This window comes from Panthera pardus, unplaced genomic scaffold (assembly GCF_024362965.1).
Source record: "Panthera pardus isolate Hobbes unplaced genomic scaffold, ASM2436296v1 HiC_scaffold_2, whole genome shotgun sequence".
Classification (NCBI taxonomy): domain Eukaryota; kingdom Metazoa; phylum Chordata; class Mammalia; order Carnivora; family Felidae; genus Panthera; species Panthera pardus.
Window position 1 is genome coordinate 43346331 of NW_026526765.1, and position 24155 is coordinate 43370485.

A 24155-nucleotide genomic window follows, 5' to 3' on the forward strand; every position below is an offset into this window, starting at 1 on the left:
GAGCAGCTCTGGGCTGGAGAGTCCTGCCAGGCTTGGACATCTGCCTGTACACCACAGTGTTGTTCGGCAAAGAGCCAACCCAGCATGCAGTTTCAGACCCCCTCACTCGATCCTGCCCTCTGGAAAGTGTGCGGGGAGGCCTGTGTGTGTATCCTGGAGCAAAGGAGGGGCACAGACTCACCAGATGGAAGAGGCGTGAGTTGGGGAGTGGGGGCGGGTGCTCCATGGCCATGGGGGGCGGAGGGTAGCGGATCTGGGACCAGTCCTCAAAGCCGTGGTGTGGGACCATGGCTGGCATGGGTGCGTAGGCGTACGGATAGGCCCCGCAGAGGTGTTCTGGGTGGGGCTCCATGTGGTAACGGTCCGCTGAGGCCTGCAAGAAATGCTGCTGTCCGACTCTAGCCCGTGATAGGCTGCACAGGCCACCCCCAGCGATACCCGTCTCCTCCCTTTCCCTATTCAGAGTCTTAGTTTGCTGAAGGCTGGTAGATGGGCACTGATGGCTGGTACATGGACACAGAATAACAACAATGATGACATCTAACGTGTCCCGAGCACTCACTCTGTACCAAGTGCTGTTCCTAGTGCTCTACCTGCATTACCTCATTAATTAGTTGGACCCCTGAGCAAACATGGCCTCTCCCCTCAGACTGTAGGTCCCTGAAGAAGGTAGGATGAGGTAAGTGCTGCTTCCTCCCTCAAGCCTCCTCACCTTTGCCTTCCTCTTCTGCTGTTTGAGGGCTTCTTTTGTCTTCTCCTCATCTTTGAATGCTTTGAGCTGAGAGAAGGAGGGAGGGAGAGAAGACTTGGCACAGGCACTTCCTGGCCAGGCTGGGACCCGGGGCCTACGCAGCCACCACTCTCGGCTGCCCGCCTGGCTCGGCCCCAGGGCAGTGTCTGGGGCGGGGGGGGGGGGGGGGGGGGGAGGGGAAGGCCCCCGTGGGGCAGAGCAGAGCCCAGGCTGGTGGCTGCAGGTGAGGCCTGCCCTCCGTGGGTCTGAACACAGGTCAGGAGAGCCCCCACGGGCCTCCTGTTGCTCTGCTTCCCTGTCAGTGTCCTTCACTTCCGTTCTGTGACAGAGTAGGTGGCTCCGACTGTGGAGGCCAGAGTTAGAGGTCAGGGAGGGGAAGGGACTTGCTGAGGTACACAGAAATTGGGTGGCAGAGCTGGGAGAAGAACCAGTGAGTGTCCCGACCTCCAGTGTCACCGGGGACCCTCCACACCCCCCTCCCCGCCCAAGGACAGGCCAGCTGCCCCTCCCTCCATCCAGCCGTTCCCACCTGGGCATTGGACAGGGTGACCTGGGCCTGTAGTTTCTCCACCTGCTTCTTCAGCTCTTCCTTCTCCTCATTCATGCGTTCTCGATCACTGCGCTCCCTCTGGAAGTCTTCCTCGAAGATCTTCACCTGCAGGGGAACGGAGGGGAGGGGGTGGAGTGGGGGGTCGAGGGTGAGGAGGAGGAGTAGTCTGCTCTGGCCTCCAGCTGCTTTCACCCCATCTCACAGTCGCTGTGAGGAGGGGAACGAGTGCACCTCGGGCTTCCCAGCCCTCACTTCAATCAGAGAAACTCTGGGTCCCTCTATTTCATATTCCGGGCTTCAACACAGGCTTTATTTAAACAAGGTGCCCGTGGCCTAAAAAAAAAAGGAGGGGGGTCACAAGCCCCCAACCAGTCCAATCCTGCTAAGGCACAGCCACAGGCCCAGAGCGTGGGTGCAAGACCGGACTTTGTCTCCCGGCTCCGAGAGCAGAGGACCCGCAGGGCTCTCCCAAGGCTTCGGGGGTGCCCTGGCACAGAAGGGGCTGGGGTGGCTCCCTGCCTCTGCGTCTGCAGTTTCACATCCCACTGCAGACCAGTGAGACGATGTCCAGGTTAGAGATGGTTTAGAAGCCTCCAAATCATGGCATCCAATAGAAACACGTGGGAGAGCTCCAGCCTTTCCAATTTCCTTTCAGTCCTTCTGTGCCCCGCAGGGAGAAAGTCTGTGTTTATGCTAGCATGTCTTCAACACCTTCCTAGTACTTACTAATTTCAGTTCCCTTCCCTCGAAGAGGACTCAAGTTCAGAGTCTTCATCAGGCAAGGGTATCCAGCTGGAGTTTAATAACACTGCTTGGCTTTTACTGCATTTATTGCTTACAGCTACTTTGACCGGTGGCAAATAATAAAGTATTTTCCATTTGCAGTATTGTTACAAAGTTCCTTTCCAAATACGTTTACTGAAAGTAACGTATTTAAAATTTATTTTTAAAATACTAGGTCAATAATAGCACAGCTGGGGTACAGAGATGGTTAAATCAAAAACGCGGCAGAGGAATGACTTAGGGATACAGTGCTGGAAAGGATAAACCAAGAACCAGACAGGGGTCCTGGCCAACAGCCAGAATGTGGACTACTAATTACAGCTTCCACAGGATTTCAAGCCCCTCCTGGGTCCTCAGGAATGCTCCAGCCCCCCACTCAGCACCTCCTACCTGACCTCCACCTCTTGGGCTCACCTGCTGTTTCAGCAATTCGTTCTGCGTGACCAGCTCCTGTCTCCTTAGGAGGCCACCAGCTCCTTCTGGGCCCCCAAACGCAGCTGGTGGAGAGGAAGGGGAGGCCTGGATGCTCAGTGCTTCCTCCAGGGCCTGGGGATTGGGAAGAGAGGAGATGGACCCATCAGCAGGAGCCCTGGCAGTCAGGCCCCGTCGGAGAGGTCACCTTAGTAACCCCCTTCCTGATAAGAGTGACAATAATAATGACCACCTCCAGTACCATTTAGTAAATGCTACCCTATTCATTTACACGATACACACATCATTTCACTGGATCCTCTCCACAGTCCTATGAAAAAAAGACTATGATCATCACTCCCATTGGACAGATGTGAAAACTGAGGTTCAGAAACATGAAGGGATCTGTCCAAAGTCACACAGCTTTTAAGCATGCTAAACGGGGGTCCTCATGTAGAAAGGAGACTCTGTCCTTCCCTGGGCAGGTGCAGCTCAATTCCTAGCACCCAGACCTAGACAGAATATTCAGTTCTTCGGGGAAGCTTCCGTGTCCTCAACAACTGCCCTGCCCTCAGATTTTTTAGCTTCCCAAATCCCTGGCTACCACACCAAACTTTCTGTCCCCAACTCTTCTGTGGTTAGACTGGATTTTAATTTTGACTTATTTAATATTTTGCCTTTCTAAGCCTGAAAATGGGCTGAAACATCACCAAAGAAGATTTTGAAAATTAAAAAAAAAAAGCACCCTTATTCTACCACGCTCACAAAATACTTTCCTTTTTGTAAACAGTGTGCTCCCACCTTCTTAAAAGGGTCTCTATTGGGGCGCCTGGGTGGCTCAGTCGGTTAAGCGGCCGACTTAGGCTCAGGTCATGATCTCGCAGTCCGTGAGTTCGAGCCCCGCATCGGGCTCTGTGCTGACAGCTCAGAGCCTGGAGCCTGTTTCAGATTCTGTGTCTCCCTCTCTCTGACCCTCCCCCGTTCATGCTCTGTCTCTCTCTGTCTCAAAAATAAATAAACATTAAAAAAAAAAAAATTTTTTTTTAAATAAAAAAAATAAATAAAAAAAAAGGTCTCTATTAACTGATTTTCTCCTTCAGCTTGGTTAACATGTTACTTGAGAACTCTGGACCCCTGCTCAACACCGACCACCCTCCTCACCACCTGCACTTTAGCCCCTGGGACATCAGGGCTTCCGCTCGCCATGCATTAGCAGTGCCCACAGTGCCTCCCTAGACAGTGGGGAGATAAAGAAGACCTTCTCCAACTTGGACTTGGGCCCCCACGCAGTCTCCTTGTCTCTCCCAGAAACCCGAGGAAACCGCTGAGCCAGAGGAAGCCCAGGACGCTGCAAGGGGAAGTTATGGCTCTACTTTATCCTCCTACTTACTCCATCTGCCTATATTTTATTTATTTATTTAATTTTTCAATGTTTATTTTTGAAAGAAAGAGGAAGAGAAAGGGAGGGAGAGGGAGGGGGGGAGAGAGAATGAGCAGGGGAGGGGCAGAGAGAGAGGGAGACACAGAATCGGAAGCAGGCTCCAGGCTCTGAGCTGTCAGCACAGAGCCTGATGTGGGGCTCGAACTCACAGGCCGTGAGATCATGACCTGAGCTGAAGTTGGGCACTTAATGGACTGAGCCACCCAGGCGCCCCTCCATCTGCCTATATTTTAGATGAGAAGACTGAGGTCCAGGGACAGGGAGAGACTTGTCTGAGGTCACAAGCAAAGCACGTCACTTGCCTTGCATCAGTCACCCACACCTAGGTCTCTGTCCCCAGCGATGCCAGGGAAACTTGGAAAGCAGTGATCCTGCCTGAGTCATCTCTGTCTGCCACTCTGTACAACACTGTGTCCGAATGTAGACCCCCAAATCCCCCAGCTCAGGACAGGTCATTCTTTCCACTGAGAACAGGTCCCAAGGTTCCCCAGACTTGACATAATCAATGCTTATCAAATTCCAAAACCAAATAGAAAGGTTTACCCTAACAGGGCTAGGGCCCAGCAAATGCCAAACTCATGCCGAGCCTGTGTGAACAAGGTCAGGTGGCAGGAGGGAAAGGAGGACAGCCAGGCAAGGAGGAAAAGATGAACCAGAGACAATTCCTCCAGGCCTTCGGGGAACTCATCTCCTCGGAAGAGGAGGCCTTCAAAGCTTCCTCTTGTCAGTGCACCTGTGCTGGAAGGTGGGTGGGGCTGGAAGGAGTCCAGCCAGGGTTCAGATGGCAAAACTGAGAGGCTGAAGTGGCTAAGCTGGGATCAGAATCAGCCCCCAGACCCAGCCTGTTCCCTGCCCACTCACCTTGGCCCACGAGGCAGCAGGCCTCGGCTTTAAAACCCAGCCTCTGCCCAGGCACCCCATCTCTCTGGGTCCCAATTCTCGAGGGCAGGAACCCTCAGGCCGTGCTCAGCTACTCCTTTGAGCAGCTGTGTCCTGACCTTGCACTTGGTGCCAGGCACGGTGCCAGGCGCTGGGGGCACATACACTGGTGAAGGTGAGCACCTCCCCCCACTGGGAGACAGATCATTAAACAGGAAATCACAAGAAGATGCAAGAAGGAGAATGAAAGAAGGTTCTGGTGCTTTAGGAGCATACAACAGGAGGACCTGAATGAGACTCCAGGGAGGCCTTGCAGAGGAAGTGGTGTTAAAACCGAGCCTGAACGATGAGCATTGAGTGGGATGGGGCCCTGTGAGGAAAGGGCTCGTCCAAAGGCCTTGAGGTTGGAGCGGGCACATGCACATCTCAGGGCTGGCCCCTCGGCACGTGGGGAGGGAAAGGCAGAGACAGCAGGAGCTGCGAGGCTGCATGGAGGCCCTCAGCAATGGCTCACCGATCCACAAGTCACCCCTCCTGACTTGAGGGTCGGGGGTACCGGCAGTGGAGGGGATGTTTGCGGCTGGGCTCAGGAAGCCCTGCCTGCTCCAGGCGCCCACCTTGTTGAGCCGCTGGATCTCCTTTTCCTGGTACTCCCGCTGCCGGGTGAGTGGGCTCAGCTGATCCTGCAGGTACTTGACCTTCTGGCGCAGCTCCTTGGCCTCTGCTGTCAGCTGCTCCTTGTCGGTCTGCAGGGAACACAGGGTTGGTGAGCAGGGAACCCCTCTGGGAGGCCTGACCTGCTGCGCTTCCTGCCCCACCCTCACTCAGCCATGCCTCCTCTCTGCCACTCCCCCAGCAGCCCCCTGCAACGCTCATGGTGTGAAGGCACCATGCAAGGCACCTGGCATCAGAGCCGTGATGCCATAAGGTCCTGTCCTCAAGGAAAAGGCAGTTTGGGTGGGTTCTGACACCAGCTCCTCTACCAATGGGCTGAGACCTTGGCCACAGTCACAGTACTCTCTGGTCTATGCTCACTTATCTGCCATGGGTAGGGGGTTCTTTTCTTTCTTTTTTTTTTTTTTTAATGTTTGTTTATTTTAAAGAGTGGGGGAGAAAACGTGAGTGGGGAAGGGGAAGAGGTGGGGGTTGGGCAGAGGATCCAAAGTGGACTCTGCACTGACAGCCGAGAGCCCGGTGAGGGGCTTGAACTCACAAGCCGTGAGACAATGACCTGAGCTGAAGTCAGAGGCTTGACTGAGCCACCCAGGCACACCGGGGAGGGGTGCTCTTAACGTGAGTCACAGATGGGCGTCAGGAGGTCTGTGAGCCCCAAAACGGGCTGCAGAATTTTGTCTGTGCAATTCTCTAGGGAGAAAAGCCATAGCGTCCACGAGATTCGCACAGGGATCTTCTGTGATACACAGAAAGTGATAAACCATGAAATCTCTAAAGGATCTTTTAGTTCTTATGGTCTCTAAGCCTAGAGGAGACAGGACCCTTAAAGAAATAAATGCAGCATAAAAGGCAGAGTGTTCCTCCACAGAGAAACAAAGCACTGTGAGGTTAAAAGAAAGAGCATCACAGCTGAGAAGAAACCAGGGAAGGCTTCAAGGTGGAAGCCCTGCCCCCACACCCACTATGGAACAGGCAGGGCTCCTTCACTGCAGAGGGCCACAGCTGGATTGGCCTTTAGAGAGCACCAAATCTTAGCCCTTTCACGTGATGGGAAACGAATGTCCAGAGAAGGGAGGGGACTCACCGAAGGCCACACACAGCGAGCTGGGGCCAGAACCCAGGTCTCCTAATTCCAGTGCTCCCTCTGCCTTCGCAAGTCAAAGGAAGTGTTTCAAATAGGGGAGGTCAGCCAGAGATTGGGGAGGGCAGCCTTGGGCAGACCTCGGGGGAGGTGTTCTGGATTCCTATGTAAGAGGCTCCAGGATTAGCATGGCCTCTATCACCACGTGTCCTTATCACAGGGCCATGCTTTGTCTTAGGACACCCCACACCCCCCTGCTAATGGGAGACTGTCCCATGCCAGGGACTTATTTTGCCTCCTGATGGGAGCTAGGGGAAGGGACCAAAGAGCCAGGGGTCTGGCTGCCAGTCACCGACGTGACTGCACTTGGAGAAAAGATGGGCAGCATCCTTCCTAACACAGACCTTCAAGGCAAGGGGTGGTCACTGAGGCAGGATGACCCCTCAGATAAAGCCCCTGGGTGTCACATGCTGACGGAGGGAACTCTGAAATGCAATTCGTGTTGAAAACGTCCATTTTTAGGCCAGGCAAAGCAGCGTGTGCCCAGTCCCCACGAACGGGAAGACACCGTGATACAGATACTATCTTCTGAGAGTCTGGGGGTCAAATGGCCTTTCCTCTTTAAGCTGTCCCGGGATCCTGGAGTGCCTTGGCTGCTGTCAGTCGCACACTGACAGGCCAGATACTATTTCTCCTGGTCTCCCTTTCCGCCCTCCTGTGGTACTTTAACACACTTCTACTTATTTGCTTCTGTGATGAGCTGTTTAGTGTTTCTTTCCCACCAAGGGCAGGACTGGGCTGTTTGCCGCTAAGCCTCTGTGCCCAGTATAATGCCAGGTGCACACTGTTGAGTAGTCGCTCGATGCGTGAAGAAAGGAAGCCCCTGCCTAATGTTTTAGCTGCCCCACCCCCAAACAGCCATCACTACTCTAAACAGTCAGCAGCGGCCCAGCCCCGTCAAGTGTTCCAGAGCAGCCTCTGTGTCTCTTGTATTGCGCTTCCCTGTACGGTTCCCTGGTCCGTGAGATTTTAAGTGAACAAAAAGCTCTTCCGCGCGCGGGCGCCTGGGTGGCTCGGTCCGCTAAGCGGCAGACTTTGGCTCGGGTCATGACCTCATGGTTCGTGGGTTCGAGCCCCGTATTGGGCTCTTTGCTGGCGGTGCAGACCCTGCTTGGGATTCTCTCTCTCCCTCTCCCTCGCTCTCTGCCCCTCCCCCACATTCTCTCAAAATAAATAAACTTTAAAAAAAAAGCTCTTCTGCATGAAAGCAAGAAAATACGGAAAGCAACAGCTAATCCGATCTCCTCACTTTTCAGATGGGAAACGGGGGCACAGGGGAGGAAAGTGCTTCTGCCTGTGGCCACATAGCCCTGAGCACTAGAGGCAGAGACGGAGCCCCCAGGTCTCCCAACTCCAGCCCTCCGCCCCGCCCGTTCACTTCACAGAATTCTCGGCTAATGAGGCGGGAAAGCGGCCTCCCAAGCTGGAGCTGCAGGGACCGGCAGCCGACTTGCCTCCTCCATTTCAATCTTGGACTTGGCCAGGAGGAGCTTCCGGTCAAAGTCACGCTGCTTCTGCTCCCGCTCAGCCTCCAGGTCAGTCACCTGCTTCTGTAGGTCCGCCAGCTTCTGGCGCAGCTCGGTGATCTGGGTTCAAAGGCGAGAGGGGGGATAGTGCGTGAGGGAAGGGGTGAACCTTCAAGGTTCAAAGCTCCTGAGAAGGAAGCAGCAGGCAGAAGACTGGGGATGCTCCGACAGCACAGCCAGGAACCTGGGGTTCACAGCCCTGGGTTCCCATAACCCCCCAGTACCTTCTGCTCGTACTGCTGCTTCATGGACCGGAAATGCTGGTCCCACTGCTTGTTCACTTCGAGCAGCTGTGGGGAGAGACTGCGGTTAGCAAGAGATAGGCAGCGAAGGTACAAAGAGGGACAACTCCATGCAGACCAGCAGTGTGTGAGGGAGGACGGTGGCCACGGACGCTGCCTCAAACCCTCTCTTCTTGGAAATTCAGTGTTCCCTAAGGAGGAACTTTTATCAACTGCCATGTTTTATCCTTGCCAGGAAAGCAAGACTAATAGCAAAGGAGCATTATATAATTTGGGGGTACAATTACGGAACACATGTGCAACCTGGGACTACGTACTCAAGCTTCACGTTCTCGTTTTCCTTAACCTGGCATCTCTCTCTGAAAATGAAACCTAAAGATGCCCTTGCACAAGTGTGCAAGTGCGTAAGCACAAGGCTGGCTGCCTCAGCAATGTCTGTCTCACAGCAAACTCTAGAGGACCACCTACGCAGAGGAGGTGGGTTAAGAAAAGTCTAGCACAGGTAGGGGGTGGGAGGGAGGGGAGGGTGGGTGATGGGCATTGAAGAGGGCATCTTTTGGGATGAGCACTGGGTGTTGTATGGAAACCAATTTGACAATAAATTCATATATTAAAAAAAAAGAAAAGAAAATTCTAGCACAAACTAAAAACAAGGTGCTGTGCAGCTGGTAAGAAAATCAGGCCCCTAATACACTGCCTCGTTTCTAAGACGACCCTAAATTATTTGCCATACACGACAGAACAACTCCTCAGGGAAGAAAAACAATCCTACATCATTAAATACAAAAAACAATGGGAAAAGGTATCCCAATTTCAGACACAGTAACATATGATAAAGAGTACTCAGAATCGAAGAAATGTATGTTTTACACAAAAATAAATACCCTCAAAGATATAGTTAATTTTAAAGGAGAAGAGAAAAACAGCAATCTGCGATGCAGTATATAGGATATAATTTTTCTGCTTAAAAAAAATTTTTTTTAACGTTTATTTATTATTGAGAGACAGAGAGAGACAGAGCGTGAGCTGGGGAGGGGCAGAGAGGGAGGGAGACACAGAATCTGAGTCAGGCTCCAGGCTCTGAGCTGTCAGCACAGAGCCCGGTGCGGGGCTCGAACTCACAAACAGCGAGATCGTAACCTGAGCTGAAGTCGGAGGCTTGACCGACTGAGCCACCCAGGCGTCCCTAATTTTCTGCTTTTCTGCTTTTTAAAAAATTTCTCATGTTTATTTATTTTTGAGAGAGAGAGACAGAGACAGAGTGCAAGCAGGGGAGGGGCAGAGAGAGAGGGGGACACAGAATGTGAAGCAGGCTCCAGGCTCTGAGCTGTCAGCACAGAGCCCGACGCGGGGCTCGAACTCACAGACCGCAAGATCATGACCTGAGCCGAAGTTGGACGCTTAACCGACTGAGCCACCCAGGCGCCCCACTTTCCCGTTTATTTTTAAAAACAGATTATAAATTGATAAGTACAGAATAGAACTTAGGACTGTTGCCCACTGGGGGCATCTCTAGGTGGTGGGGTTCTCAGTATTTTTCGAATGAGTGTCACATTACTTTTGCAATCAGAACAAATACCTTACAGCGACAGAAGAAGAAAACTAAAATTGCTAGGCACATAAGCAAAAGACTAATGGAGGCCTGACTTTCAAATGTGCTGGAGGCCCAGGGAGGGCAGCAAGGCCCAGGAATCTGGAGAAGAACCCGGGCTGTGTGGAGTGGAGAGGCTAAGAGAACAGACAGGAATTTGGCTCCGCCTCCAGCCTGGAAATACTGGCCTGGGGTCGGGGATGGAGGAGGAACATGCATGGGACACAAGGGCATAGCCTCAATTTTGGAGACTTCCAGCCGGTTCGAAGCAGTGCTATAAAGCGTCACATCCTCTCCTTCTGTGACAGTCCCTCCCTGAACCAGCTACAATGGTGACAGAGGAACCCCATGCTCCCCCTTCCTGATGCTGCAACTTCCCTACCTTATCACAACTCCTTTCACCATCCAGGGCTTACCAGGGAAGCCTGCTACACTCTCCCTCCTGCCAACAATTTTAGGCCACGCCCCAAATGCCACGTCTGCAGAGTGACCCCCGTGGGCAGGGGAACTGATCAAGAAACAAGAGCCCAGGACAAGGCAGCAGGTCTCTCCCGTGGCCAATGGTTCAGTGGTCACCACGGCAACTCACCATGGTGATCTGAGACCAGACAGGGGGCCAGGGAGGGCCTTTGCTCCTACAGTACAGTCCGGGGAGGGAAGGAGGGTCTCCCTTGGCCACCCCCACCCCCTCTAGCCACCTACCTCTGTGCGCTGCTGCTCCAGCATTTTCACCTTCTTCTCAGCTGCACCCAAGGCTCCGACCTCTGGGATCTTACCTGCTGTCACACAAGCCTGGGGAGAAACACGGAGGGGCCTTCAGCAAAGCCTCAGAGAACAATTCTGTCACTCACTCAGCGCTCCTTAAAGGCCTCTACCCAGGGACCCAGCCGTGGGTCTCCCACATTTCTAATCCCCTCACTGGCCAGGACACCGCTACATATCCCAGCCATGACTACGCCTGCTTGGGAAAGTCTGCTGAGATCATTATTCCTCCTCCCCTCCTCCCCTGCCCTCCTGCCCTCTGCTCCCCTGCCATGGCCACTTCTTCCCCTGCTCAGACTCTATCTCTAAGACACTGCCGCCTTCCCTCCCCTCTTCTTCCCCAACACACACCAACCAAACGTCTTCTGACCTGGAAGGCAAGAGTTATAGATTTTTTTAAACATTTTACAAAATGTTTACTTAAAGACCTTTTTTAGAAAGATACAGAAATAAAGACGTATGTGTATGTGTGATCAGTACCTGTGCGTGTGTTTCCTAGCTCTGTCCTCTGAGAAAGCCTAAAGCCATGACATGACACTCCAGTGGCAACGAGCACACCCAGGGCCCAGATCTTGGTTTCTAAATGCCATTCTCTAATAAAAAGAAATAGGGTTCCTTAGAGAAGTGGTTCATTCCCAGGGCAGGGAAAATATAAGGAGAGCTTGGAGTATCTTGTGCCAGAAAGTAAGAAAGTGCTCGATAATAATTACATGAAGAAGGGCGTGTCTAACGGGCAAAAGAGACAACTCGAAAGAGCTTCCTGTGGCCAAAGCTGGAGCGATTTGAACAAAAATATACATCGCGACAGAACTGGATCATAGCCCAAAGAATAAAATAAATGCCCGGAGTCCATACTGGTAGAAAGGAACAGCTGAATAAATAGATAAGTGGGGGAGAAGGGGCAACTCTTCCTTACAGAAGAATTCCAATTACTGAGTATAGAGGGAATGAGAGAAATTCAAGATCTCTGTGAGAACACTATCGTCATAATGATCGCGGCAGGTGAGATCCACCAATGGATACGAAAATTAGTGAGAAGTGTAAAAAGAAACAGGACATTTGCACAGACTTAAAGTTTCTCCTCAAAAATAAGTCTTTGTTGGGGCACCTGGGTGGCTCAGTCGGTTAAGTCTCCATCTTTTGATTTTGGCTCAGGTCATGATCTCACAGTTTCATGGGTTCCAGCCCCATGTCAGGCTCTGTGCTATTCTGCAGAGCCTGCTTGGGATTTTCTCTCTCTCTCTCTCTCTCTCTCTCTCTCTCTCTCTCTGCCCCACCCTGGCTCGTGCTCTCTCTCTCAAAATAAATAGAAACTTAAAAAAATTATTTAAAAAAAGGATTTATTAACTACAAAGGGAAAATTAGCCCCTTTATTATGGAAAAACCAACACACGCCCCCTCAGCCAAGCAATCAGTGTTGACAGTAGTAAGATACACTGACATCACGTATCCTTGACATGATGCACCACGAAGGGCATGGTGTCACTCCCGGGGAAGCTTGCGCAAATCCACATCTCAATCCGATCACGAGAAAACATCAGTTAAACCCATACTGAGGCACATGTTACAAAATAACTGGCCAGCACAAGTCAGAAGCGCGGAACACAAGGTGCAGCTGGGAACTGTCACAGACTGGAAGAAACTAAGGACTGTGACACCCAAGTGCGGCGTGGGATCCTGGACTCCCAGCGCCAGCACAGAAAGTAAGAAAGACGATATGAGCGAGAAACTGGTGAAATCTGAACAAAGTCTGTAGTTTAGTTAATAGTGTTGTTTGTTTTTGAGTTTTGGTCATTGAACCGTGGTTATGTAACTTGATAAGGAGATACGGGGGATCGTCCGGACTACTTTTGCAATTGGTTTTTTGTAAATCTAAAGTTCTCTAGAAGTTAAAAAAAATTTTGTTTAAACAGGAAATGTGGAGGTGAAAGAGAATGAGCTTAGGAGTCCAGCAGTGGAGTATTGGGTCTACCTCCAAGGCCCTGCATGAGGCCAAGACCCACCCCCTCTCTGGGCCTTGGTACAAGGGAGATCAAGCCAGATGGGCTCTGCAGGCCCCAATCTCTGACACCCATGGGCTTGTCAGCATTTGTCCTGGGGTCGCTGCCCACATTCTCTCTATCCCCTGCCTTCCCGTGGCTCGTGGGGGCGGGGCCGGTCCCTGACTGCAGGACTAGTGAGGCTCAGGTGCCCCCTGCAGGCGAGCGCCTGCCAGCACACCACAGAACCCGGGAGGAAGGGCAGTGGGCTAGGGGAGCCCTCCAAGGACCGTCACCTTTAAGAAAGGCAAAAGATGGGCCTGCCCCTAGAAGCCTGCTGTGTCCTCACAGGACAAGGAGGAAGAGGGGACAGGGTCTCCTGGGGGGCACACAATCAACCTCCACAAAGAAGAGAAGAGTCGGGGGCGCCTGGTGGCTCAGTCCGTTAGGCGTCCCGACTCAGTTTCGGCTCAGGTCATGATCTCATGGTTGGTGAGTTCTCAGGCTTGGAGCTGTTGGTGTGGAGCCTGTTTGGGATTCTCTCTCTCCCTCTCTCTCTCTGCCCCTCTCTCAAAATAAATAAATAAACTTTAAAGAAGAAGAAGAAGAAGAAGAAGAAGAAGAAGAAGAAGAAGAAGAAGAAGAAGGAGAAGGAGAAAAGAATCAGCCCACATGGCTGCTGGCACCAAAGCTACCATTAAAAGCAACAGCTAGTGTCACTGTTTACCATGTGCCCAGCGCCACACCTACTTTACAGGTATCACCCTGAACCCTCCCGCCGTCCTCCGAGGTGGGTGTCACAGCCTCCATTTTACAGAAGAAGAAACTGAGGCCAGACGGTTGGTTTATGTCACTCAGTCACGGTGGCCGTGCTGGCATGAGGTGGAGCCAGCTCCAGGGCACATGCTCCACCGCGACCCATAACACATGCCTCCCATGGGGCCTTCGTCCCCAGCAGGGTGGTAAGAAGGGCTGGGCCTCTGGGGAGTCAAGTTAGATGAGCCGACATTAAAGGGCTTGGGAAAGCAAAGAGGCCTCTCCAGGGAATCCCACACCCGTGGTGGCTCAGGGAACCCACGGGGGATCAGGGGGCTCCACAAGTCACTTCCGCAAGGGGACGGCCAAGCAGGCTCTGCCCTGAGGGCTAAATGGAGGAAGGGAGGGGCTCCCTAGGCTGGAATTCAGAAGGCCATTTATCAGCGCATTTCCCTGAGGCACCCCGAGGCACCCCTCTGTCTGCCTGATGGCAGGTGATGCAGGGATCTTGATGACAGGAAGTCACATGACCTCTCCACACCTCCTACCACCGCTGTGTCATGGAGTAATAGTCCCGGCCCTGCCTAGCATACGTGTAGAGTGGAGATCCAAACAGGATGATGGATTTGCAAGCCCCAGGTAAATGCTACATTGCCACATAGTAGTGAGGAATTAAGTTATTAGGATAATTACTGCCTTTACATAGGTGTGGGTTTGTTAAAGATGTCAAATCCTGCCGCGCAGCCATTAAACCCTAGTAAGAAGGGGAAACGTGTCAGTAAAAAGTTGGGACTCAGCGCCACACCAAGGGGAAAGGTACACACTGGGCAAGGGAGGAGACTCAGCTTCTGCTCGGGAACTGGGCGTGAGGCACAGCTGAGAGCCGCGGTGGGAAGGGGCGCCGGGCCATGGCAATGTCAGGTAACCCCACTTCTGTCCAGGTCAGAGGCTCTAGGAAGCGATCCCAGGAGCTTAACAGAGTCCCCTGATGGGCCTTCTCAACCCAACACCCTAATTCTGCCAGGAATATCTGAGATGTTACACTGACTTTTGAGACCCACCCACAAGAGACCTTCACAAACTGGAACGTGTTTAGGGAATGTGCCCAAACTGAGCGAGGGACTCAGTACCACCTTCTATGAGCCATGGCGGAAGGAAATGAAACTACGCAGCCTGGCGAGAAGGCCGGTGGGGGCCACGAGGCCACAGTCATGGCCAGCAGCCCAAGTGTGTGTCCCAGGGAATGGGATGTTCCGTGTGGCTAAAGGCAGAAGGAGGGCTAAGAAGTGGAAACTCCGGGACAGGTGGACTGTCAGGCCCAGCTAAGGAAAAGCCATCTAACGGGAACCCTGTAACAGTAGAACAGGCTATGGCAGGAAGTGGTGAGCTCACTGCAGGGGGCAACGGAGGCTAGACAGTGGCAATCCCAGATGCTGTGGAAGGAGTCTGTGACCACGTACCTGCTGCTGTCCGGCCACCCCCTTCTTGCCTGCGCCTTCCATCTTTGGGAAGCCCGGCTGCCCACAGGTATCCTCTTTGCCGCAGCTCATCAACAACCTCTTGAGCTCCATGTTTTCCTCCCTGGGTCGGAGGCAAACAGAGAGGTCACGTTGCCGGCCCTGTGTTAAGAAGCCTGGGGTTCTCAGACCTACTACTCATCACCTACTACTACAGCTGAGTTCTGGGGAAGAAGGGAGGACCCTGAAACCTGCCCTTGGATAGAACAAAAGAAGGCATCCTTAAGCCACTTTGCTGGCAATGTGGGCTTGTCTGGGAGTCTCCGATCATCAATCAACAGCAGGGTTTCCCAACTGTGGGAGGTCTGCAAACAGGAGAACTCCAGGATGTGTCCAAACCTGCATCAAATAACCCTGACCGCACTCTAGTGAGGAAGTTACACCCTTTCCAATCATCTTCAAACTTCTTGTGTAGAGCATGGGAACAATCTCAGCTGGTGCTGACAGGTCTTGAGCACTCCTCCAGGACTTGCCAGTCTCCCTTGTTCACAGGACAAGGGCAGACTTCAGGCTCAGAGCTTTCAGTGGGTGGCGGCACTCTGCCAGGACTCACTAACACCCAACACCCTTCCGTGTTCGGTGTATTTGTTAGGGTTGTCTTCTATTTATTAAAGGTAATGGTGTTTTCCATGAACTCCAATGCAACTTTTCTTTATCATCATTTTAAGCGAAAACATTATTCAAATTGAAGCAAATTCTTAAATCAATAAGGTAGGTGATATAGGACATAATAAACGTGGTGATATGGATTCAGGTATGACTGAAGTAGGAAAAATATTTCTTTACGTTGTATTTGCCGGCTAAGTTTCCACGTAATAACAGAAGAAAAAAAAAAAAAAGAGAGAGAGAGAAGTAAAGTGGCTTTCCCAAGGTCACACAGCACGGACTTGCACTCTTGCTTTCTAGTCACGACTCATTCCTCCGACCTGGGGTTTCGGATCCATGGATGGAGTCATTACGGCTCTAAAACTCCCAACTGTTTGGCCGTCCAGAAGTAAATAAATATATGCTGCCTCAAAATGACACAACGGCTCAGTGGTTACATATGACTCTCTCTGGGCCTCAGTCTCCCTCTGCACCATGAGGGGTCTGACCTGCATAACCTCAAAGGGCCCTTCACACTCGGACAATCAAGAGCAGTGTTTCTCAACTGTAGTCCTGGGTCTACCTACACCGTAATCACAGAAGCCCTTGGGAAAATGCCTAGGTCGGCTTCACATCCACTGAATCAGAATCTCAGCTGAGGAGGGAGGGGTGGGAGAGTGAAGCTGTAATGCCTTCCCTGACCCTCAGTGATCCTGAGGCACAGTGAAGTCTGAGACCAGGAGGCAAATGAGGGACCCCTGACTGTTGGCAGGAAAACAGCAGGACATGACGGTGGCCAGAAGAGGGCAGCAAAGTCCTGAGTCCTCTCCCCACAGCAGACTGGTGGTTGCTAACAACAAGCTAAGGGGGCAAGTTCCCAAGGAAGGAGCGCGATTTGTACAGACCCTCTTCTGAAGCTCTCAAGGCATTTTATAAAGGTACTAAAAGGGCCAGAAAGGAAACACCAAGGTACCCAAGGAAAAGGACCAAGACACCTGACATCCGAAGCCTCAGAGCCCTCAGCCTTCAGCCCGGAAATCGGTGCCATGTACTATCCCTCTCTTCCTGCCCACCTGAGTCCTCACTCCTGAGGAGTCTGGACTTACCGCAGCCTCTCGGCAGCCTGATCCCGCTGCTCCAGGCCCTTGTCCAGCTTGGCCTTCAGGGCCTCATTCTCCTTCCGAAGCTGCTCACACAGAGTCTGCAAGGCAGAGAGATAGATGGGGGCAAGGTGAGGGAAGGGTTGGACCCTAAATGCAACTTGATGATGGAGGACAGAGCCATGCCAGGTCCCAACACGCTACCCCCCTTTGCATGGCCTCACCCAATCTGTCTCAGGACAGCTGAGAACCCAGGCGCTAGGCCCATGCAGGCTCCTCTATGCATCCTCTCCCTCCGGAGCCAGCCATGGGGATGCCTGACCAAGAAGCGGCCACAGGGCCTTCTGGTCTTCCTGGGCAGAGAGCTCCATCCCTCCTCCTCCCACACTGCTGTTCCTACAGCGGAGAACACTCCTGCCCCACAGCCTTCTCCCCGGCTCCCTTCTACTCCTGCTTTAGGTCTTAGTCTGAACATCACTTCCTCAGAGAAGTCCTCCCCGACTCCCAATCTCGGGTGAGTTAGGTCACCTCCATTATTATCCTTGGTCACCCTTGGTGCTTGTGACAATTACGGCCAAAGAACCACTCATGTCATTGTTTCCTTAACGTCCACCCCCGACTCTGCCCGCGAGTCTGCGGGCTCCCGGAGGGCTGGGACCCCCCCCCCCCCCCCAGGACCTCAGCCCAGCTCAGCACTTAGCACGGTCAACACTAAACTCTGCTAAAGGAATGCACAACTGAATGACTGAATGGCCAAATGAACGAATGAACAGGGGAAGGGCTGAGTCCTAGGAGGCCCATGAGCTCAGTCAATCTGGAGAATGTAAGAGGCTGCCAGTGCTGTCCAATGGTAAGTTGGAAAACAGGGCACTCAGCCAAGACCTCAGCAATTTCTCAGGTGTGGCTCGGGCTTGCTTCACTGCTGAGACACAGTTTCCTCCTCTCCGGATGGGGACAACTGTTCCTTCTCTGCCTCCTTTACAGGGCTGCTCTGAGGACAAACAAGACCTCCAGGGTGCAAGTGCCCTGTGACCTGCCAGTCATGTGCTGATATCTGAGGCCTCCTGTTCGAAGCAGTGCAAGGGTGGGGTGGGGCATGGAAGATGGGCAGTTGGACTCAGGGCCCCGCAGACGGGGAGGGCAGGGAAGTGCCGACCGGTGACGTGATACCCCACGTCGGTACAAAGTTACCCACTTTCAGCAAATACTCAGTGAGCACCTAGTACGTGCCACGTCCATGGCTAGGTGCTCCTGCACTCGCTGCCTCCTTGGGGCCTCGCCGCTTCCCCAAAGCTGCGTAAGTCACCTGGCTCTGTTTTAAAAGTGAGTCATCGCAGGTGAAATAATTTGCATGAGGTTGCACAGCTGCTGAGAATCGCCGCTGGGACTGTGCTCCACGTGGCAGACCCTCAACTGGTGTCTCCCCGCTGTGCGGAGGGTGCTGGGGGGGGGCCGATGGTATTCACTGCATTCCGCCTGCTCCCTTCCATGTCCTTGTCCCGGGCTGTCTGTGACCATGTGATTACTTGTGGCCAATGAAAGTGAGTGGCAGCGCCCCGTGTCCACTTCTGGGCTGGCTCAGGCCCAATTCTTTGGTCTCTCCTGTGGCTGTGGCTGCCTTATACACCAGAGCGCACGAGATGGTGGGGTCTCTGTCAGCCTGGGCCCCTGAGTAAACCGAGCAGCAGAAACTAGCCCCTGCCACATGGAATCGGAGGGAAACTGTATGTCAGCCGAGGAGATTTCAGAGCTGTTTTGTTTCCACGGCAAAACCTAGCCCTTTCTGACTAACACAGGGGAGACCTGGGAAGGCTGCATGGAGGAGACAGCCTGGAAACGGAAGCTGGTAGGACATGAGGGATCCGAGGCCGAGAGAATGGAAAACCGCGGTGACTGGTTCCAAAGTCTAGCAGACGCCTTGCACCATACCTGGCTTTGACAATGTTTGTCGAGTGAACCAAGAAACAAATCAATGAATAATTGAGGAGGAATTGGATTAATGTGGCTCCACCCACAGGCTAGGCAAATACCCAGGATGCCCTGGCCAGAAACAAAACATCCTGCTCCTAGTCACTAAGGGAAGGCCAGGACAAGGATTCACGTGCTGTCTACCCTTCCAGTCCAGAGGGCAGTTTCCTCCCAGTCCCTGAGCACAAAACAGCTGATAGAGAGAGGCGGTCACAAAGGTCGTCCACTGCCATCAAAGGGAGCCAACAGAGCTTTCCTGTGAGGTCCTGTGATTCACTCACTCACTCAAAAATGCACATGTAGCACCTGTTAAGTGCTGAACACCGGGATACCTGACGAATATGGCAGACAAGGTACCTGCCCCCACCCCTTGTGAGACTTATACGCTAACAGGGAAAAAAATCAAACACAAAGTAAATAAGCCACGTCATAAGATAAAATTATTACAACCTATGATAAGAGCTAAGAAGGAAACACATACAGGAGCTCGCTATATAAAAAACGCCAAAGGCTGGCAGGACCCCCTTTGACGAGGCCTGGTATCACTCCCCATTTCGAAGCCAAAATGGTGGCACTCAGAGTGATCTTACTCCATGAACAGCCCCAGGTTTACCTCCCCGGAGCTCAGCTTTGACACCCCGAAACCCCTGCCATCAGAAGGGTGTCTCCCTCAGCCTGGCGCCCCCAGACCCTCACAGCATGTCACTCCCTTCAACATGTCCCTCCCTCAAGGTGGGATGGGAGTCCTGCCCTCTCCCTGGAGTCCTCTGCCCCTCACATCTCTCCTCACACCTGTCTCCAGCCTGGACGCCCCTCCTGCTCTTGTCAACCCAGCCCTTCCCAAGGTCACACACGGTAGACGTCCCCCCCCCCCCCCAACTTCCATCAACTGGAATATCTTGAATGTCTGATGACATGAATTAGATCACAGACCAGTGACTGACCAGTGGCTGGCATGGTCTAGGAAGGAGGAAGGAGACTTCAAGTTATGCCTTGTCACTAAGGTGGCAGGTGCTCTGATCCTCATCAAGCCCCAGTTTTGCCATCTGTGAATCCTTCCCTATCCAAGGTCCCTGAGGCTAAGATCCCCTGCCTAGTACGGATGATCAATCACCATGAAATTCCAACAGTGACCACTTGCTATGTTTGAGGCTGCTCTGGGTGCTTCATTAATACAGTCATCCCACGAGGAAGGCATTCCCCACTCCATGGTACTGATAGGGACAGTGCGGCACAGAGAGGGCAAGTGACCTGTCCACGGTCATACAGCAAAAAAGAAGTCACTACTGGAACCAAGGACCATTCTATTCCAAGGCCTAGCCTGGCCTAGGAATGAAAGCTGACTTCACTCCCAAGGCACAGGGAAAGTTGGGAAAGAAAGACTCCCTGGTGGGGAGGCAGGTTTGGATGATGGTTAAGAGCATGGGATTTAGAAAAGAACAGATTGAGGTTTGAATCAACCGTATCGCCCACTAACTGGGTGACCTTAGGCAAAATAATCACCTCTCCAGGGCTGCACCCCCATCCGTGAAGTGGGGGTAATGATGTTACCACCACAGGGGGCAGGGACAATAACATATACAGGCTGGCCTCTGTTCCTTCCCCCCACCCCACATGTGAAGACCAGAGGCAGGGCTGCTGCTGACCTGCCCACATCCACGCCCCGAGGGTATCCCCAACCATGAAATTTGCATTGCCCACCCACATTTTCCAATTTCCTTCCTCTTCCTCCTGCCTTCCCACAACTTCCTCACTTTGCTCACTACCCTGAACAATAAGCCCAGAGTCAGTCCCCAACATTGCCCTTAGACATGCCCGTGGTACCCCTGGATCCCTGAGAAGAGCTGGAGGAGGCGGGGGAGGGGGGAGGCACACCTGCCATCCCCGGCAGCCCTCCCACCTGCTGGCCTCACCTGGAGGATGGAGGTGCGCTGCTCGTTCTTGTGCACCTTGGACGCCAGCCGGTTGAACTCGAGGGCCATGCGACCCAGGTGGGTGAAGAGCTGGCTGTGGTCCGGCTCCTCGGCACACACGCTCAGGGTGGTCTCCAGGCGCTGCAGGTGCAGCATCAGGTTGGTGTCCTCGTGGGGCAGGGGGCCCAACTCCTGGCGGGAGGGAAGGGACACTGACCACTCTTCACCGGGGGCTGAGTAGGCACCGCCGACCATTCTCCCTCTGCTTCCCCGTGCCTCGTGACTCAGTTTCCCCTCTGATCCCAGCTAGCCCAGGGAAATTCTCTAGTTACACAGGTTCCCTGTCTGGGGCTGACTCACGGGGCAGGACCTGGGGCTCCCAGGCCACAGGCGGGCTTACCAGCAGCACAGTCACCTTCCTCCCACACTCCGGGCCTCGCTGAGCACCTGTGGGTAAACCACTTGTCCACCAGGTCTCAGAATTCTCACCTCCTAAGTGCACACACACTCCCTCCTTCCCTTCTATCTCATAGGGTTCTTATGAAGGTGAACTGACTTATGAAAGCTACAAGCCCAGGAAAGTGGTGTCGCTCCATGTCACTGCTTCTTCAGCTTGGGGACTCCTGACCAGGAAGCCATGCAGGGACCAAAACTGTCCCACTTCTATGTCTATGTGTGTCTTCTGGGGAATGGTCCAAGCATTCATCAACTTCTTAGAGGACCCAAGAGTCAAAACAGGTTAAGAACCATTGCTCTAGATAGTGCAAAGAACCCCAATCTAGTAGAGTGTGTAAGAAATGAAGCACACTGTGGGCACGACAGTCGAATCTCAATAACCAATCAGTCTCTTTCTCTCTCTTAAGCCACCTCTCCTCTGTCTAGAACTTTCTTACCACAGATAGTGCCTCAGCTACACCAATACTGTGCCCAAGGATCCTTATAGGCACCTTACAGCTCACTGCATTGAGCCCAGCTCCCCTGCCAGGTATCTGAGTCCCCACCTTCCCCTGCCTGAGCCTCCGTGTACCAGGCTTCGGTCCCACAGTGTCCTCCCTGCTCATCCTTCCTGGCCCTGTCCACATTTCCGCTCCTCTAGCAGCCTCCCCTAAACGTTCATGGAAGTCATGGACATCAGAGCTACAGGGGAACCTCTCAGGGCTCAGGCTGGGAAATCATGGGATGGGGAGAAGGAACTCGCCCAAAGTTGCCCAGCAAGTCAGTGGCAGAGCCAGGACTGAACTTTGGCTTCCTGGCTCTCGATCCAGTGCTCTGCCACACTGAACTCCTTTGTCTCTGCATTGCGCAGCGCTAGAAATGCCCTACAGCCACAGCGTGGTGCTCAGTGAATGCCTACGTAATATTGTTAGCACCTTATTCTAACAGGAGATAATGTTGCTTCTTCAATTCTGCATTCATTCCCCCCACTGCCTCTTCCCACAAAGGATTTGAGGCGGTGAATGCCGCTCTATTTAAGGCTCATGAATGGCTTCATCCCTCCGGTTTCTCCAACCAGTCTGTAAGCTCCCAGGCTGGCTTGGCTTGGCTTGGCTTGGCACGGAATAGGCACATGGTGGGACTAAGGAGGAACTTATTAACAAGATGAAAGTACTGGTCCAAGGTCACAGACTGAACTACTCTCTGAGCAGCGGGGTCTCACCTCCTGAGCCAGCATCTCAGAGCCTTCAGGCATAGGGCAAGACAGGGGGCAAAAGTTCCCAGGAGACAATATACGGAGCCTTTCTACTACTCAGACCTGCCAGATACGGTGAGGAGCCACTTGTCACTGAAGGCATGCTAGCGTAAGCTGAATGACCACTTGATGGGGACCTTGCACTGGGGACTGACAGACACAACATGAACTAAAGAGCAACATCTGTCCCCTAGGCCTTGGTGAGTTGAGGAAACAGGACATCAAGGTGAAGAGTTAGGCCACTTACTGTCTTATTACCACCACCAAAACCAAATCTCAAAGTGGAGAGGGAGGGCGAAGGAGGAAAGGACAGGGCTTTAAGACTTTTGGAGAATATTCCAGACCTTTTGCCATGGTTCTCCAAGAAGTCTGCCATTTTAAGAGAGAGCAGAGGAGGACATAGGTGGAATAAAAGCAGCAGGCAGGGTAAGGTATAGAAAGAGTAGCTGGGTAGACACCCCAGAGTTAGAGGAGTGTGTGTGTGTGTGTGTGTGTGTGTGTGTGTACATGTATGCCCTGAGGGGAAGCCTGGGAGGAACAGAGGGCCTGCACAAAAGGGTAAATCACCTGCCTTAAGCTGCTCTGGGCTTCTCCGACCCCTTCTACTCCAGCCAGGCTAGGAGCCCACAGGCCCCAAAGCTGAGTCATAGTGTGTAGAGGCACCCCCCGACAAGGCAGAGACCAGCAGGGCTGGCAACATGCCCAGGCTTTCTCAATGGTCGGTGTCTGTATGGCCCAAGTCGGGGAAGTCACCAGCCAGGAATTTGCATATGTGAGCGAGAAGCACCCCTTGCCCTGGCCCCTCGTGTATCCCCAGGTAACTCCAGGGTGCCCAAGGGATCTCAGTGGATCCTGTGCCTCTCAGCCAGGGCTGGGTGACTGAAACAGAGAGACATGGGACGTGCTGGGGACCTGCCATCCACTCACCATTGTGTTTCTGGCTTGGCCACCACTCGCCGGTGGAGAATTCTGCTCCTCGGCGGGGACCACTTCAAATTCAGACGAGGTGCCCTGTGCAGAAAGGGAGTTAGGGACTGCCCGAGAGAAAGACACCTCACCCCTCCGCTGGGGCCTCGAGACTGAGAGCAGCAATTCAGCTGGGCAGCCCCTCCATGCAGAGGCTGAGCTCACAGGGCGGAACCACGTGACTTCATGTGAGACCACAGAGAATGATTCTCAACAGGTCTGCCCACACCCCACTGTGTGATCTGAGGTCACTTTCCCCTGAGGCGAGTTTCCTCATCTGTAAAACAGGGATGTTGGACTAGTGACCTTGAACGGCTAGCACTTTACAAACGCAGTCTCTTTCGAAGGCCGTGCACTTTTAAAATGTTCTCACAGACTCCATTATTTCTCAAAGCAACCCACAGAGGGCTCAGAGGGTTATATCCCCTTTGGACAGATGAGGAAACGGGAGAGCATACGGTTAGTTAATGCAAAAGCAGGGACTGAACCCAAGGACTGCAAGTCCAACACTCTTCCTGTGGCATCAGAGCGATCTCCCAGGCCCAGGTGTCTCTAGTTGGTCGCCCAGAGAACACAGATAGCATTTAGCATGGCCACCACCAAGGCGGTCCTGTGCCAGCCTTGCCAACCCAGTCCCAGAGATCCCAGAGGAGTGGTCTGATCTGCAGTAAGTCCCAAGGATGCATCAACAAATTTGGAGACACTTTTACAGGATTTGCCTGAATCCTTGGGTGGCCAAGGACTTCGGGACTTCTCACACCTCTCGGCCATGCTGAGTAGAATGTACCGGTTGTGCAACCAGTGGATAGGCTGATAGTTCCTCTCAACCAGGAACTGACTCTGGGATTGCTACCAAACCTGGTCTCCAAAGCCTGTTCCAGACTTGCCTCATCTCAGGAACAGGCAGATACGTAGAAGGATCTCTACTC

The 24155-nt window shown here is 53.0% G+C and overlaps 1 protein-coding gene across 4 annotated transcripts in view; it reads right to left on the reverse strand.

Moving 5' to 3' along the window:
* Nucleotides 1-24155, reverse strand: part of TNIP1 (TNFAIP3 interacting protein 1) — a 46875-nt gene that overhangs the window by 3504 nt on the left and 19216 nt on the right. For all 4 annotated transcript variants that reach the window (XM_019464453.2, XM_019464450.2, XM_019464454.2 and 1 more), the window contains 12 exons: nucleotides 23188-23271; nucleotides 20571-20762; nucleotides 16696-16790; nucleotides 14948-15068; nucleotides 10693-10782; nucleotides 8382-8447; nucleotides 8086-8217; nucleotides 5433-5561; nucleotides 2499-2630; nucleotides 1281-1406; nucleotides 713-778; nucleotides 182-373 (listed from right to left, as the gene is read on the reverse strand). In XM_019464453.2, coding sequence (XP_019319998.2) covers nucleotides 182-373; nucleotides 713-778; nucleotides 1281-1406; nucleotides 2499-2630; nucleotides 5433-5561; nucleotides 8086-8217; nucleotides 8382-8447; nucleotides 10693-10782; nucleotides 14948-15068; nucleotides 16696-16790; nucleotides 20571-20762; nucleotides 23188-23271 — 1425 coding nt within the window. The remainder of the gene's footprint in view (nucleotides 1-181; nucleotides 374-712; nucleotides 779-1280; nucleotides 1407-2498; nucleotides 2631-5432; nucleotides 5562-8085; nucleotides 8218-8381; nucleotides 8448-10692; nucleotides 10783-14947; nucleotides 15069-16695; nucleotides 16791-20570; nucleotides 20763-23187; nucleotides 23272-24155) is intronic.